The following is a 17,869-nucleotide window of genomic DNA, read 5'->3' as shown; positions in this document are numbered from 1 at the left end:
ACACAGTTAAGGGGTTAATTAGGCTACCCATCAGGTTTCCCAAAAAACCTGCTGTAATAAATGTGTATGATGTAGTGTGACTCTCTTGTTGCCAGAGCGGTGCTGCTGGTTGCTGTGTGATTTAATGAGCTCCTGATTCCAGATTTTTCCGGTGCAGGTTTGCTTTGCGGTGCATTTTCTGAGAGTAGATAGTAGCATCAGCAATCCCCTCAGGAACTGAGGCTGTTCAGTGTCCAGCACAAAGAACTTGACATTGTTCATCTTCCTCAACAATAACTCTTTAGCTGAGGAAACACCTCAATTATTTCTCTTTTCATCCCCTTTGATCCGCCATTATCACATCCACAACTACAGAAGCCCAGTTTACACCAATGTAGTGTGAAAAATGTTTTTCTGCTCGCTGATATCTGAGGTTATGAAACTTCTGCAAAGGAGTCAAATCCAGGTTAAAAACAGAGGATGTGATTCTCCTGAGGGCGTGGCCTCACATTTTATAGGCCACAAATAAGGTTAACACCCACTTGATATCGGGGCCTTCTGTTTCATCCAATAGTACCTACTTTCTGTCTTTACCTTCAGTAGTGAACCCTATCAGAAATCTGAGTTAAAATTTTTCATTAAAGGGTCACTCCATTTATATTAAAACCATATTTTCTTACTTGAACAACAATGAGAAAAGTCTGACATATTTGTGTCTGTCTCTGCTTGTTGCAAAGCTGAGTCGATGCGCAGTTGTAGCCTTTTCAAAAGTAAAAATAAAAAACAATTGCAAAATGTAAATACTACGACAGCAGTTTAGGGCCACATAGAATTTTTTTTTTAGACTTCGAGAATAAAGTCGTAATATTACGAGAATAAAGTCGTAATATAATATTTCGACTTTATTCTCGTAATATTACAACTTTATTTTCGACGTCCCCCCCCCAAAAAAAGAAATTCAATGTGGTCCTAAAACTGTCGTAAAATACAAATCTAAATAGCAGAAATACTGCCCACTACTGGCTTACTGGCTACTACTGTTCTTCTCCTTCCCGTCCTCTGTCTTCTTGTTACGCCTTCCCCTGAATGAGGAGTTGTACAGTCTGATTATTTAATGGCACTGTTGGGGTGCATGAAAAAACCTGATCTTTATTTTTTAAAAAGTATTACATTTCATTTTAAATATATGTCTGAAAATCATAGAATGTGTGTGTTCTTTACACCATGGACAACATGCCCTGTCCTTCAACCCTGAAAATTACATGATGAGAAGTCCAAGGACATGTGTAATAGTGGCACAGTTACACAAAAAGTATAATTAATCCACTTACACCTCCATAAATATGCTGCGTGAGGGTGAGCACATGCGGGAACCCATGTAAAAATGCGTAAGCCAGATCAGCATTCCAGACAGATTAGCTGGCTGGATTCCCCTCTTGGATGAAGCCGTGTTGTCCAGCTCCCTGCTATTGTTGTAGGTGGGGGACTGAGTAGACACACACACATTTAGGACAAAACAAAACACTCCATATGATGCATCAGAGGGTGTTATTGTTGGGGGATGCCCAGGGGGAGCAGTTTAAATGCACCAACATGATTTATTTCCCTCTGCCAGCTTGCTCCATCATGTTCATCACAGTTGATCAAAGCACCAATCTGCATGTCACCCTGAATACCTGTGTCACTCCTCCCTCCCCTTCCTCCTAATTCAATCTGAGCTGTTTTTCACTCCAGGTTACAAGCAGGGAGATCTGACGGACAGTTCACTGTCCAGATTTGTCCGTCACACTTGAGCAGCTCTGGTGCTGCCGTGTCTGATTGGATTAGACCGAGAAACAAATGATCATTGAAGGAGAGACACAGGGTGACTCGTTGAAGGGGAATTTCCATTATTGAGAACATGGAGAGGCACTCCATTCACAGCTTCACACGTTATTTACACATGAACAACTTTGCCTTACTGTTATTGAGGCCACTCTACGGGGTCCCTTGAGGGAACCTTTGGCCTCAATAACAGTAGGGTTCTCATCAAGCACATGAGCTTAGTGGTTGTGTCTCTGGGAGTAGATCAGCACTGGAGGTGCCTGTCTGAAGACAACGGGGCATTACCCTTTGCTTGGCTGTCAAAGATCTAATCCATATAATGCTTCTAGGTAACCTACTCTCCAACATCCACAGTGTACATGATGGGCCCAGTTCTTGTTTATATCCTAGAACGTGACCATTTGTCTCCCCCGTAGTCTTTTGCCAAGAATTCCTGTCCAACTGCAAAGCATCTTGGAGACTTTGTTGTCAAGTGGCTGAACAGTTTATTTTTACTCTTCTTTGCATTGTTGGTTTCAAAAGATCTCTCCGAGATCAGAAATTTTGGTTCATGAACAGCATCATAGGTATTCGGTTTGTTGTAGCATGAACAGAGTTACGTAGCTGAAGAGAAAGCTGTCCACTTTGTGCTGAAGGGACATGTCCTTCTTGACCATAGCTGTAATGAACTATTTGAAATTTGGGACAAACCTCTCGGCTAACCTGTTCGTTGCTGGATCATATGGTGCTGATTTGAGGTGTTTGATGCTGGTTTTCTTCATGAACAGACTAAAGTTTTCAGTAGTGAATTGTGGTCTGTTATCACTATTTGTTCAGGTTGGCTGTTCCTGGAGAAAATAGTTCCCAGGGTAGCTGCATTTGTTTCTGAAGTGGTTGAGTTAAATCTCTATCACCTCTAGCCACTGCAGTCAGAAACATTGAGTTCATAAATGCTGATATGCAACGTTTGCTAGGGGCCGATGGCCCTCCTACACCTTTGGGAGCGACCATCTTGGTGTCTGTGGTGGCTCATTTGGACCTTTGTGACACCCTGAACAGTTTCCAGTGATGTCTTTGATTTGTTTGTCTATACTAACCTAGATGCAGCTCTAGGTTAGACTCTTCATTTTAACTGTGCCCAGGTGTCCTTTATGGTGTGTCTCCAAAACTGTGGTGCGTAAATTTGATGGAACAACCACTGGATACTCGCACAGTAATGTCCCTTGACACCCTGATATTTGGTTACATCTGACTGAAAACTGAAGGGGCATGTAGTTACTGTGAGCTGGCCATCCTTGCATTGTCATGTCGTAGATGTTCGACTAGTGGGGTCAAGCTTTGTTTGTCTTTGGATTTCAATATTGATCATGGGCAGCTGGTTCACCACAGTTATATATATGTACTGTATATGTATAGTATACCTCCGCTGAATCGGGGAAAGGAAACTTTCTGTCTGGTGTTGACAGTAGTAACCTTGACAAGCTCTCAGCTTTGCAGTGGTGTTTAGTTCCCTTGTATACAATATCATAACAGTTGTCTTCTAGGAATAGCACCCACTTTGTGGAGGTTAAAAATTGTCACAAGGGGTTGGTTGACTGTCACAAGCTTAAACCATCTGCTGTAAAGATATTCCAGCCTATTAGATTGTGTTGGTCATAGTAGGTTATCAGTCTTTTTGTTTCATTGAACGCTTTCCAGTGGAACAGTGGCTTAGTGCTGTTGTTTTACAGCAAGAAGGTCCTAGGATCACTTCCTTCCCACCTGGGCCTTTCTGTGTGGAGTTTGCATCATGTTCCCTCCGTGTCCAAAGACATGCAGCTTAGTTGAATTAAAAACATTACTCTGACCGTGTTGTATGAGTGAGTGTGTGGGTTTATATGTAATGCTGTGTCCTGCCCATCATGTACCCTACTTCCCCCCCATGACTACTGGGACACGCTCCATAACACCCCCCACCCCCTGACCCTTGATTGGAGTAAGTGGGAATAGAAAATGAATAAATGCCCACAGTATGACATTTCACTCCTGAAAAAGCTCACACTTGTTTTTTTTTTTTTTGCATAAGCTGTACTCACCCCACCACATAAGCACCTTGAGGTAAGTTTCTGACCTCTGTGACCTCCGAATGAAACATCCTACATTTTTATTTTCAAATACATAATCAAGCAAACATTTACTCAGTAGGTGCAGGTGTTCAGGGGCTCACAATAAAATCCACAGTGTTTGCTGGTTTTCACTAGAAATGTTATTTACTTTTTTATAGGCTGTATAAATAAACCAACAATGAGAAGCACAAGGGAGTATTTAGTCACTTCACTGCACCAGGGCTGAATTTGGCACATTAGCTGTGTAGCTGCCACGACCTGGTCCCAGATAAGCGGTTGAAGATGAGTGAGTGAGTGAGCTCTGTAGCTCACCACTGCAGAAAACTGCCCAACGGTGCTTCTTCAGTTGTTAAGAAGTTATGGACTTTTTTAAATGGTTGAACAAACTATATGCAGTCCATTTATTTTAATGTCGCTGTTACACTTCATGCTAATCTGGCTAAGGTCCCACCACGTGCCGCAGCGCTGCCATTTAGCATCTGCTAGCAACTCTAATTATTTCTGCAGGATATACTGTGTGCGCGCGCACACACACACACACACACACACGTGCATGCAGAGAGAAAAAGAGCAAAGAGCTGGCTTTAAGGGAACCACATGCTGTATACTGTTGAAATATGGGATTAATTAGGATTTAGTTTTTCTTTTTAAAATAAGTAGGACACTTAGAAGGGTATGTTAAATAGGCGATATTTAATACATACTATATGTATGTATTTATTTATTTATTTTAAGGATGATTGGAGAAGAGTGGTAATCCTTGACTACTTCTGCTCCTTGGAACCTAAAATGAATGAAATAATTTTAAAATAAACAATCGAATGAATAAAAAAAATCTTTGGAATCAAAATATGTAAATCACATCTGTCATCTTTGAAATCGGTTATAATTGTTTTGTTTTTTTGTCATTAGAATAAATGTGCAATCATGGCACCTACTGTTGGTGATTCTGCTGCTCCGTAATACAATGTGTGGCTTGTATCGGTTTTAATTTAGCCATCAATTTTGGATTAATTATTTGACCCAAACATTAATTTCACATTCTTGGAACATCTTTTCATTTTAAGAATCTCTATAAAGTGATAATAAGAATATTTTATAGAAACAACTGCACACGTCGAACAAACATGAGATTGTTAGCCGACTGGGACACGTGTGTGTGTTTTTGGTTTTGCATTCCACAAAGTTGGATTCTCACAGATCCTGTCATCACAAAGACACAAAGTGAAAATGACTTCATAATAGCACACATCCATGAAAACAGAGATCAGTGGTTGTTGTACATACACACACACACACACATACACACAAATAATCTCTGCTCTACTGTGCACATTGAATAGGACAGTAAAGAATGCAGCCGAGATTCTTAATTGAGTGAAACTGAGATATTCCTTGATTTTTAGTAGCAGTAGCAATCCTGGAAAACCTGACACCACCTTGTTTTTGGAGCACATACTGTATCTGTTTTAGATAAACTTCAGAAAGTGCAACATTCACCAAAAAAGGGGAAAAAAAAATCAGACATAGTATCACTTTTCTAGTTGAGAGAAATAAAAAAAAATGCTGCTGTATATGACCTTTTTATAAAAACATGGCCATTTTAATTTAAAAATCTGTTAATCTGCTACCTGAGAGCAGCTGTCATATATTTGAAATGCAAAATTTAAGAGTTGTGTAAAATGTGTAATTAAAAAATGTTTTATCTTATTTTTTTGTATCTCTTTTTGCAGAGATTGTTGATGGTAATGCTAAAATGACCCTGGGAATGATCTGGACCATAATCCTCCGCTTTGCCATCCAAGACATTTCAGTGGAAGGTACTGTGGGTGTTTACACACTCCTCTTAACAATTCATTTATTGCCTGTGGCCACTGTATTAATTTGTTAAAGAAAATGCATTTCGCTGACCGTGTCGCACCTTTAATATCTGTCTCATTTTGTAAAATAGCAGATACAGTCTTCAGATGATGTGGAGTATGTTCCATCTAGATGTTTTTGAGGCTTGTCTTTTCCTATGCAGATGGAAATTGTTACTATTTCCAGACCTCATTTCCCTGGTTACCATATATATAACGCACTTATGGTGTAATACACTTTGAATGACACAGTTTATCTGCCTTTGATTTTATGCAGTGCATTAGTGATTTATTGCTGCTGTTCAGCTGCATCACAATACCAGATGCCTCTTGGTGTCTGTCCAGGAAAGAAAAGAGAGCAAGAAACGTCTCGGCATTCACACATGCTCCCCATTCACTTCACCTCCACTTAATCCTCCACTAAACGGGATTATCTGTGAGTTTGCGCCTGTAAAACCCTGAGAGTTTCTCAAACTACACAATGATTTTTTCTTTCCTACTGCAGAGACATCTGCCAAAGAGGGCCTCCTGTTGTGGTGCCAGAGGAAGACTGCACCTTATAAGAATGTGAACATCCAAAACTTTCACATCAGGTAAGACTAATGGAAGTAAAACATAACATATATTCAAAAAGAGGATATTCTGCTCACATGCAATTGCAGTCATGCCAGACTCTCTATTTTACCAGTTGATTTATGCTCCTATGCTCATCTACGGTCATGACATTGGGGAATGACCCAAAGAACAAGGTTGCAAAAACAAGCGGCAGAAATAACGTTCCGCCATCCGGTGTTTGGACTTACACTCAGCAACAGGGTGAGAGGTTTGAATATCTGGGAGGGACACTGAGTAGAACCACAGCTTCTTAGCACTGAAAAGAGCAAGCTCAGGTTGTCTCCCTAGGAAGGTCTTCAGGCACATCCAGCTGGGAGGAGCATAGGTGTTTTCCTGACTCCAGAAGGGGCAAAGAGGCTGCAGGTTTCTTTGTAACCACCAACTCCACCAGGTGATTTCATTGATGAACTCATCCCATCTGCTGTTAATCAGTGTTCCTGAGGACACGCTGGAGGGATTATATTTTCCATCTAGCTTGGTAACACCTTGGGTTCCCCCAGGAAGAGTTAGAGTAAGAGTAGAAGACTACTGTTGCACATCTGAAGATGTGTTTGCAGAAAGAATGAGACAAAATAACACCTGAAATGCTTTGTTGATTGGTATCCTCGACATTAAAACCTCTTAAATGTTGTGAGAAGAAATGGCATCCTTGTGAATTGATAAATGCTTTAGTGTCCCAACTTTTGTTTTTTTTTTTTTTTTTTTAGGAATATGTTGCAGGCCTGAAATTAAGGAATGGATGTATATTAACAAATGAAATGAAATGAAGTTGGCCACACAAAACATGAAAAATCTTTGTTTTATAGTGTCTTAAATTAAGTAGAAATCAAAGTAAATCTGATTTGGAGTTGTAAATCACAACTTCTAAACATAATTTTAGGTTCCTATCATCCCACAGGCATGGAGGATTTGGTGGAGGGATGTTAAAGCTACAGTATGTAGGTTTTAGTTTTATTAGGAGAAATGTAATATAGCATTCATAACGAGTATAGAATAAACCAGAGTGCAAAGTACCTGCAAGAATGAATTGATGTACTGTCATATAGTTAGATGAGTGTGTCATATCTACATGGGAGAGGGCTCGTCATGGAAACCAACATGTTGCACCACCATGCTGATACAGTAGCCCAAAAGGAACATTTATAATCAATGGCTGCTCCCCTATAAACTGTCCGCTAGTTACTAGTGCAGCCTAACAAGTGTGAGAAGCCTCATTGTTGTGAAATGGGGGATCATACATATTAGTTGTCACAACAGAAGGCAAGGAATCAGGAATCCCTGATGCCCTTCGGCTGCTCCCTTGTTTTGGCTCCGGGTCACCACAGCAGATCTGAGGTGGATCTACATGTTCGATTGGCACAAGTTTTACGCCGGATACCCCTCCTGACACAACTCCACATTACATGGAGAAATGTGGCAAGGGTGAGGTTTGAAGCGGGAAGCTTCTACACTGAAACCAAGCGCACTAACCACATGGTGACCGCTAAAAATATGAAAAACAAAATCATGACTGGTGACAAAATAAAGCAGTCTGCAGCCTTAACCACTGGAAGACACTGAATCTTAAACACTGTAGGTTTAAATCAAACATCATTTTACTTCAGCATGATAGATGTGACCTTTCCAGTAATTCACCCTGTTTCATTTTATTAGCAGTTAAATATACAATAGTTGAAAATGAGCATAACTCGCAGTCTGAAGTTGCTCTGCTAATTATCACTCATCTCTTTCTTCATAGGTACAAAATCTGTTTTTGATCTCATGGTCAGTCCTGATGATTGTGAGATATATCATGTTATAGATGATGATGATGCACAGCAGCAGCACTCAGTACTCTTCTATTCAGGTTCAAACATTAATAGATTTGTTACATGCAAGAGTTAAATATGAGCTTGTGTCCTGTGCATCCACTCATGTTTTATAGCTGTGGGAGAGCCACTCTTTGACTTGAGTGCTTTTTATTTGGAGTAAAGCCACATGTTGGTGTTGAGCTGCTGAAATTGAACCAAAGTGAGCCTCAGATGTGGCTGAAAGCCACTGCAGGAAGAGAGATGGAAGGGAGGTCACTTCAGGAGAAGGAAGAGGGAGAGGTTTGACGCTCCCAGTGCAGAAGAGAGTGAGCATCAGTATCTTTGATGTGGCTTCTTTGAGGAAGATGACAGTGCTCCCTACAAGTCAAAGGGTGAGAGGAGAGATAAGCCCTGCCCCAGTTTTTAATTCTTACCACATGTGCGACAAGATGGAAGAGTAGCTTTGTAAAAGCTGGATTACAGGCACATTTTATGACAAGTAATGCATTAAAATATCCCATGTCACTAATTTACCAGAAGATGGCACCACTAAATCCATGAGAAATACTTCTAAAGATTACACTGTAACCGTATAACTACTTTCTGTTTGAAAGTCATTTGTCATCAGAACACCTAACACCAACTAAGAATAATTTTTAAAAAGTACAGGTAAAATGTGATTATTGTATTTTCCGTACTATATGTCGTGCAGGAGCATTAGTCACATACATCAAAAAATAAGTCATAAAGGGGAAAAAACACCATCTTATAAGTCACATTTATTTTTGAAAGTGTGCTGTTGCTTCATACAACAAGAAACAAAATGGTCACATTATCCATAATGCAAACACTGTTAGCGAGCAGAAGGTAACAAGCTAATTAATGTTACTGTACAACGCACAGTAGAAGTGGTAACATCAGTGTTTGATGTTATATATTTCTCCAATAGCATCATCTGTGGTTAATGTGGCGGTGGCTTAAATATCTGTGCAAACCAAATCCAGTAATATCTGGATAACGTCCATGACTGATTAAGCAACAGGCACAGAAGTGGATTATTATCATTATTATTATTATTATTGTTATTATTGTTGTTGTTATTAAGAAACTGTGACTGACCATGTTGTACATTCGATCACTCTCAATGGCGTGAAACCCCACGTTTGGAACTATGATGCTCCATGATAACTAGACAGAGTGAGAGCAAACAACCAAATGTTAAAATAAAATTTGTTTTCCTCATTGTTTTTCCACAATCATAACTGATCTTCCCTCTTTTTGCCTTTAGCTGGAAGGATGGTTTGGGTTTCTGTGCACTCATTCATCGACACCGTCCAGAGCTCATTGACTACGCCAAACTGCGCAAGGTGAGTTGCTCACGTGAAAGATAAGCCTCTAAGTCAGGGGTGCTCAAGTTCGGTCCTCGAGAGCTACCTTCCTGATACTCTTAGTTGTCTCCCTGCTCCAACACACCTGAATCCAACGAAAGGCTCATTAAAAGCCTGCTAATGAGTCTTTCATTGGATTCAGGTGTGTTTGAGCAGGGAGACAACTCAGAGTATCAGGAAGGTAGCTCTCAAGGACCGAACTTGAGCACCCCTGCTATAAGACACAAACTGCTTGAAATTTTTAACTCTTGTCAAAATCTGAACAAAAAACGCTTAAAGTGAGCAAGATAGTTGTACAAACTGGACTTTCGGTTGATCAAATGAACTATTCTGATTGAGTGTATTCAAACATAATACGTCAATCAAGTTTTATTTCTATAGCATTTTACAACAGTTTTCACTGAACCAAAGTGCTTTCCAATAGCACCAGCTAGAGATAAAATAAAGTATGAAAAACACAATTCAACACAATAAGAGCATCCAAAATAGAATAAAAATAGACAAAAAAGTGTCAAAGCAATTATGTGCAAAAAGCTGCCCTGAACAAGTATGTTTTTAACTTAGCTTTAAACAGAGGCAAGCTATTAATGGACCTCAGTTCAGGAGGTAATGCATTCCACAACTTAGGACCTGCTACTGCAAAAGAACGGTCACCCCATTGTTTGGACCTGGACCTGGGAGCAGACCGAAGTGCTCTGACAGGGTTGTGTGTTTTTACAGGTCACATAAATAAGAAGGTGCAATGCCATTTACAGCTTTAAAAACAAACATTAACAGTTTAAAATCAACTCTAAAACGGACTGGAAGCCAGTGCAGGGAGTAAAGTACAGGAGTGATGTGACTGTGCTTCCTGGTATTGGTCATCAGGCGAGCAGCAGCATTCTGGACCAGTTGGAGTCGGTTTAGAGAGCCTTGAATGATACCAACATAAAGTGCATTGCAATAGTCAATCCGGGAGCTGATAAAAGCATGCATAGGTCCTTTTGGCTTAGAAAGGGTTTGACTTGTGCCAGGAGTCTCAGCTGGAAAAAACTGGCTCTTACCACACTGTCAATTTGTTTCTCAAATTTTAAACAGTCATCAAACCGCACACCAAGGTTCTTTACCACAGCCCTACGATAAGGAGCCAGGGAGCCAAGATATGAATCAGTTAGTTTTAGCTCCAAACAGAATACACTCTGTTTTGGCTTCATTAAGGTGCAGAAAATTCTGAGCCAGCCAGTCCTTAATATCCTTAAAAAAGCTATGTATGGAGTCCAAAGTACTTGTATTATTAGGCACAACTGGCATATAAATCTGGAGGTCATCGGCATAAAAATGAAACTGAAGATTGTGTTTGGTGATGACTGAACTCAGTGGAAGCATGTACAAAGAGAACAAGAGCGGTCCGAGGATACTGCCCTGGGGCACACCAGTGGTCAGAGGAACTGTGGAACTGTACGTAAATGTCAATTGGACATAAATTCCCACAGTGTTTATTCACAAGCACTGGGGATGAGGGTTTGCTGCCATAATGTAAGATGAAAAATAAAACAATACTAATTACCTCCTTAAGTGATAAATCAAGACAATGTTTAAAATGGTAAATGGACTGTGTTTATATAGCGCTTTTCCATCTGAATCAGACGCTCAAAGCGCTTTATAATTATGCCTCACATTCACCCCGATGTCAGGGTGCTGCCATACAAGGCGCTCACTACACACCGGGAGCAATAGGGGATTAAAGGCCTTGCCCAAGGGCCCTTAGTGATTTTCCAGTCAGGTGGGGATTTGAACCCATGATCTTCTGGACTCAAGCCCAACACCTTAGCCACTAGACCATCACCTCCCCGTTTAAAATTAATCATTGCTTGTTTGTAATTTTAAACATCCTTATTTGTCACATTTATGCTGATGGGCTGCTATTGATCATTACCTGTGTGTAATAACAGGATGACCCCATGACCAACCTGAACACGGCCTTCGACGTTGCAGAAAAATACCTGGACATCCCCAAGATGTTGGACGCAGAAGGTAAGCAGCCATAGGAGAGACAAGTTAAATTTAAACAAAGACTTTACTTGCTCAAATGTGGTGATATGTGTTTTTATATATAACATAGATGTGTGTGGGATTTCATGTCCATCACCCCCCTCCCCCCAAATAACATAACATAAAAATGTGTAATGCTTTTTTTCCCACAGCAATTATCCAGGTACACACAGATGTCAACTTTGGCATTCCCTTTTTTTTTTTCTTGCCATTCCTTACTTTCATACTTATCTTTCCATATGTGCTGGCTGGTGGCTTCCTGAACACTGATGAGAAGAGTTTGACCAAAATTGGAATGAAACAGTGCATAACATTTTGAACAGATCTAGTGACAAATTGATTCTCCATTTAGATTCTGCTTAGTTTGGTTTCTGAATTGTTGGAAGCAAAACAAAAAGCATTATATCATCAACATATGTGGAATTTCTCCCCGTTGTTAAGTGAAGCTTTAAAATTTTTTTGTTATCACTAGAGTAGACCTGGGATGGGGGGGGGGGGATTTCTGTAGTGTGTTCATGCTAAAGGGATTTTTTCTTTTTTTTTTACAACCTGCTCATTCAGATTGCTGTGATATTAGACGGTCTCTTACAGTGACGTGGTTTTTACTTGGGAGGCTTATCAGCCCTGTGCACATCCTGCACTCTGCTCCTAAAAACATCCCTTCTCCTGCAATTTTTGGTACCCACCCGGGATTTGACCTTTCAGCCTGCAAAGCCAAGTCTTCAGAGGTGGTGTTGTGACATTCACAGTCAATCCATCTGTACATCTAGTTGTCCTTTTGTCATCCTTTACTTTCCACATGTTTTGTGGAAAACAGGTTGACTGATCAATTTGAAATTTTCAGTATAAGTTTGAATATGGTCAAAGTCACTGCAAGCATCCCCCCCCCCCCCCCCCCCCCGACTCCGCAAATGTTATTTTTCTTGCCAGTGTTTCTACTGAGTACAAATTTGAATTGTTTAATGGAAGCTGTTAATCCCAGATGTATAACAACCACAACTCCTCCTCTATCCTCCCTGACCTCCTCTCTTCATCACAGACATTGTTGGCACTGCCCGTCCGGACGAGAAGGCTATCATGACCTACGTTTCTAGCTTCTATCATGCCTTCTCAGGCGCGCAGAAGGTATCCTGGATGCAGCGTGACCTTGATCTCCTCCTCCTCCATGTCTTCTTCACTCCCCTCATTTGTTGTTCCTCTTGGCTTGTGGATTTTTTTTTCTTCCTAACGGTGTCCTTCTCTCTCTGCAGTGCACACCACACTTCCCAGCGGGTCACTATTTTTCACTTTTCGCATGGTACACTCCACTGAGTGCATGATGGGACGATGTCGATGCTCTGTTCTTACAGGCAATGTGCACAAGTGTGTCTCCAGTCTACCTCATTGTAACCAAGCAGCAGGCACACTGATTAGGGGTCTGGTTTCTCTGAACAGAAGCTGAGCAGAGTGGGAGGTTTGTATTTTCCTGTAATAAAAGCCATGGTTTTTGTCAGGCCAGCAAATTAATTGATGTCTAGCACAATGGGAGAAATGTAACTACTTAAATTGATAGCTGTGTTAAGCCTTTAGAATAACTGCTTAAATTGAGGGTGGAGGAATGAAAGGTTTTAAAAGCAGCATTTAAAAAGCACACGGCAAGCTATTAAATTTATTGTTTGTGTGCAGTCTGACCAAAAAATGAACAACTGACTTATAGTTTAAAATGTGATTTGGACGCCAGCAGGAATGCAGGCGTCAGATTTTGCATTGCCAGACGAAGCATGGTGAAGCAGCAGTTACAAAAAAAAAAAACAGGACCAGTGACTGTTTAACTGCAGCTGTGTTTAAGTAACTTGAATTAGAAAAAAAATTCTAAGTGGAAGGAGAGAAGTGGAATAAGCTGTGAAGCTGCAGCTGAACTCTGACTTCCTTCTTAGATCTGACAGGAACATTTTCTTCTGTAATCTTATTTAGTTATTTATTTGTTTTTATGGGAAAATCGATTTTGAAAGAATAAAACTGTGCTTTATTGGAAGACTGGAGATCATTTGTGCCCACTGCCTTCTCCTCTCGTAGTTATGCCCCCTGCTGGCCCCTTTTGTCTCTGCACACTTTTACTCGTGCATTTTTCTCTCCTCTGTCCTCTCCCCTTTCCTCTGTTCCCTGGACAGATATCATTAGCACCTTGAGGCCAGATGAGAAGGCTGTCATGACTTATGTGTCGTGTTACTACCACGCATTCTCAGGCAAGCAGAAGGTGAGAAATGAAAAGAAGAAAAAAGAGCAGATACCCGTCAAAGCAGCTGGTGCAGAATGACAGATTAGCTTTAGTGTGATTGGACAGAGCTGCTGACTTTGACACCACCACATGGCAATTACACCATCAGTGACACCATAATGTGATGGCTAAAATACCTTTTAATGAAGAGTTCAGAAACAGTTTTAGTGTTACCAAATGCAGTACTTTAATCTCCTGCTAGATTGAAGCTTTTACATCAGTTGTAAATATTTTCCTTACAATGGTACTGGTACGGCTTCCTGCTGAGCCAATAAGGACGCTCACTGTGCTGCAAATATTTCTTTAAATAACTCCAGCGAAAGATGACGCTCAAATCAGTACTGCAATATGTGGAATGAATGATCAGTATTCCTTTTTTCCAGTTATACGAGGTCTGTTAGAAAAGTATCCGACCTTTTTATTTTTTTAAAAAACCATATGGATTTGAATCACGTGTGATTGCGTCAGACAAGCTTGAACCCTCATGTGCATGCGTGAGTTTTTTCATGCCTGTCAGTTGTGTCATTCACCTGTGAGCAGGCTTTGAGTGAGGTGTGGTCCACCCTCACGGCGGATTTTTATTGCGAATAAATGTCTGAATGATTTGGAGCTTTGCTGCATCAATTTTTTTCCAGAAACTGTGGGAGACCTCCAGGTGGACACCGTTCGAAAAATTAATATGGCTTTCAGGGACGATTTTATGGGGACTAAACATTACGGAGTGTTACGCGGGGTGGAGCAGCTTCTCTTTCCATGACAAAATCTCCTGTAACAGTGAAATGTGCCGTTCATTTTTAAACTGGACGCTGTCTTGATCCGGTATGTCATCTGACTAGCACAGGAATTGTGAAAAGACGTGGACATCAGCACTTTTCCGGCACATTAAGACAGACGTGCGAAGGAGTTCCGCGCGTCGCGGTGCAGCTGCTCGGCGCAAAGCAACGCCGTGATGAAGCCTCACGGGACAGGTTCTGGCATGTCCAGCTCATGCACAATCACAATCGGATATTCACACGACTGGAAAGCAACCGGAATCCGTCTGAAATCCACCTGAAAGCTGTCCTGAGAGACCAACACCGAGGTGGTTTTGTCCCGCATAATGAATGGCTCCGTGGCGCGTCCCTCCGCTTTTCTTTCCATGAAAAAAACTCCTGTAACGGTAGAATGTGCCGGAAAAAGTGCTGATGTCCACATCTTCTGCCTTTTTGTGAGTCATACTACGTCCCGGATCAACAAAGCTTTCACGTTGGAAATGATCTGGTTGTTTGTGCGGGGTGTCAGCCTGTTGAGCGGTGCGCTCTCAGCAGTTGTGGGCCGTCCTTAAAGCGGCAGTAACACCCCTTAATCTGTTTAATCCCCATAAAATCGTCCCTGAAAGCCATATTAATTTTTTGAACGGTGTCCACCTGAAGGTCTCTCACAGTTTCTGGAAAAAAATTGATGCAGCAAAGCTCCAAATCGTTCAGACATTTATTCGCAATAAAAATCTGCCGAGAGGGTGGACCACACCTCACTCAAAGCCTGCTCACAGGCGAATGACGCAACTGACAGGCATGAAAAAACTCACACATGCGCATGAGGGTTCAAGCTTGTCTGACGCAATCACACGTGATTCAAATCCATATGGTTTTTTAAAAAACTAAGGTTGGATACTTTTCTAACAGACCTCGTACACACAAATCAAAACATCTATTAATCACTTTTGTTATGGATGTAACTCGTTGTAAAGTAATTTTCCCATGAGGACATAACTGAACAGTCATAAACCCATGGTTAAAATGTGATTCTAATCCAATTATATTTTTTCCGCAAATATGATCGTGTGAGATTTCAGACCGTATAATATTGGGGTAGCAGTGGCAAAATATTTGACCTTTTCACATTTGGTTGTATTACTCCGCACCTTGATCTGTGTTCTGATGAGAAGTCATTCCTGTCAAGAGGCCAGCCCTCCGCGCAACTGTGCATGCGCATGTATGTGCAATACTGTCAGGATGCACAACTGTCGATTTATGCGACAAGACGCATATCTCGACAGTATACCAGCCGCACGCTGCTATGCAAATGTCATAATGGAGCTAAGAGTGAGAGAAACTTGCGTACGGCCGCTGCCGCCGAAATGGGTGAATTTAAGCTACCATACGAAAGTACTGTTGTGGATTCTGATACAGAATTACTTTTCATATTTAATGGATTTGATGGATATTCACATTTGATGGATTATTCCGCACCCTGACCGCTGGCTCAACGGTTAACCTCACCAGCCAAATTACCTACAGAAAAATAAACCGTGCAAACGATGGAATTGGATTAGAATGGGAATAACCCCCTTGTGTCTGATGATTTGCAAACCTTCATGCCGTTATACGGTCACAAATATCCGCTAATGCGTCGCCGGTAAAGCTCTTGCGACTGTATAACCAGCATTTCTCGGATAGTCACACGACTGAAAAGCCACCGAAAGCCGTCTGAATCTTCCGAATGGTGGAAGAGGTGGGCATGTCACAACAACATGTCATTTAAAATTCTAGTACTGACTTTTAGAGCTCTGCATGGTCAAATGCCATCTTATATCACCGAGCTATTACATCCATATGTGACAAGCAGGTCTCTGAGGTCTTCGGACCTGGGCCTATTGGTTGTGCCTAGTACAAGACTGAAGACCAGGGGAGACTGTGTTTTCGAGGTGGTGGCACCTAAAATATGGAATGCACTGCCTTTGGACCTACGCTCCGTGGACTCTGTTGAAACATTTAAAGTGAAGCTAAAGACCCTTTTGTATAGGTTGGCTTTTACCTAGTTTTATGGTTCTATGTTTCTGCTGCTTTTAATTTCTTTGTTCTTATGTGAAGCACTTTGTGATTTCTATCTTGAAAGGTGCTACATAAATAAACCTTACTTACTTACATGTCCTGTGAGACTTCAACACGGAGGCGCTTTTGCTCTGTCATCAGCTTTGTGCCGAAGCCATCGGCATGAATTTCACTGCAACTCTTCATGGCCAAATCTTCTATCACAGTGGAATGTGCCGAAAAAGTGCTGATGTCCACCTCTTCCGCAGTTTCTTGGATAGTCACACGACGGTCCCGCATCACCACAGCGTTCACTTTGGAAATGATCTGGTCATTTCTGCATGTTGATGGCCAACCGGAGTGTGGCTCGCTCTCCACCGTTGTGTGGACATCTTTAAACCGGTTGTACCACTCCTTAATCTGTGTGATGCTCATAGCATCGTCACCAAAAGCTGTCTGAATAATCCGAATGGTTTCCACCTGGCTGTCGCTCAGTTTCTGGCAAAATTTGATGCAGTCGTGCTGCTCCAATTGTTCCGCCATTTTCCTTGCAAAGAAAATCCGATGAGAGACTCCACCTATCCTCACACAAAGGCTGCTTACAAGCAACTGACGCAATCGACAGGCGTGAAAAAATTCACGCATGTGCACAAATGTTCAAGGTTGGCTCATGCAAGCACACGTGATTCAAATCCATCAGGTTTTTGAAAAAATAAAAAGGTTGGATACTTTTCTAACAGACCTCGTACAGTTAAAGTTCATTAAGGGGGGCTACAAATGCATTAACATATTTGAAAGTAAGTTGTCCCACAGCAACATTAAAATAGTGTAGTGTAGTTACTTTCCCTAGTAACTAATTACTTTTAGAATGCTTTAACTCAATTGCTAACTCAGTTACTTTTTGGTAGAAGTGTAGCTAATGACTTTTTTTTTTTTAAGTAACGTGCTCATCGCTGTACAGCGTTACAGCACCGTGCAGAATGAACCTGCCAGTTTTTCCATAAACACCGTCGCGCTCACTTTTCCTTTTTGGCTGGACCTGACAGGAATGGAAATCAAAATGAACAGGAAGATAGTTATTGTCTTAATCATTTTTTCCAGAGAGCATTGTTGTACTCCTTATGATGTTGTCAAAGTAATTCACAGAAGCCGAGTCTCTGCAGCCCGGCCGCCTGGGCTCGCATTAATCAGACGCAGCATGCAAACATTTGCGTTTGCTCACAGACGCACGACCTGCGTGTTCTGGCCGT

At 41.3% G+C, this 17,869-nt stretch overlaps 1 protein-coding gene across 6 annotated transcripts in view; it reads left to right on the top strand.

The window, feature by feature from the left end:
- actn1 (actinin, alpha 1) overlaps nt 1-17,869 on the top strand; it is a 103,226-nt gene that overhangs the window by 61,603 nt on the left and 23,754 nt on the right. For 4 of the 6 annotated variants that reach the window (XM_034194992.1, XM_034194995.1, XM_034194996.1 and 1 more), the window contains exons 4-8: nt 5,621-5,707; nt 6,252-6,339; nt 9,440-9,518; nt 11,471-11,552; nt 12,610-12,695. In XM_034194992.1, coding sequence (XP_034050883.1) covers nt 5,621-5,707; nt 6,252-6,339; nt 9,440-9,518; nt 11,471-11,552; nt 12,610-12,695 — 422 coding nt within the window. Of the gene's footprint in view, nt 1-5,620; nt 5,708-6,251; nt 6,340-9,439; nt 9,519-11,470; nt 11,553-12,609; nt 12,696-13,720; nt 13,807-17,869 lie in introns of all 6 variants that reach the window. The other 2 variants (XM_034194997.1, XM_034194993.1) reach the window with 1 other exon arrangement.

Source organism: Thalassophryne amazonica, chromosome 19 (genome assembly GCF_902500255.1).
Source record: "Thalassophryne amazonica chromosome 19, fThaAma1.1, whole genome shotgun sequence".
In the NCBI taxonomy this organism is placed as follows: domain Eukaryota; kingdom Metazoa; phylum Chordata; class Actinopteri; order Batrachoidiformes; family Batrachoididae; genus Thalassophryne; species Thalassophryne amazonica.
This window is presented reverse-complemented; position numbering and strand designations above follow the sequence as displayed.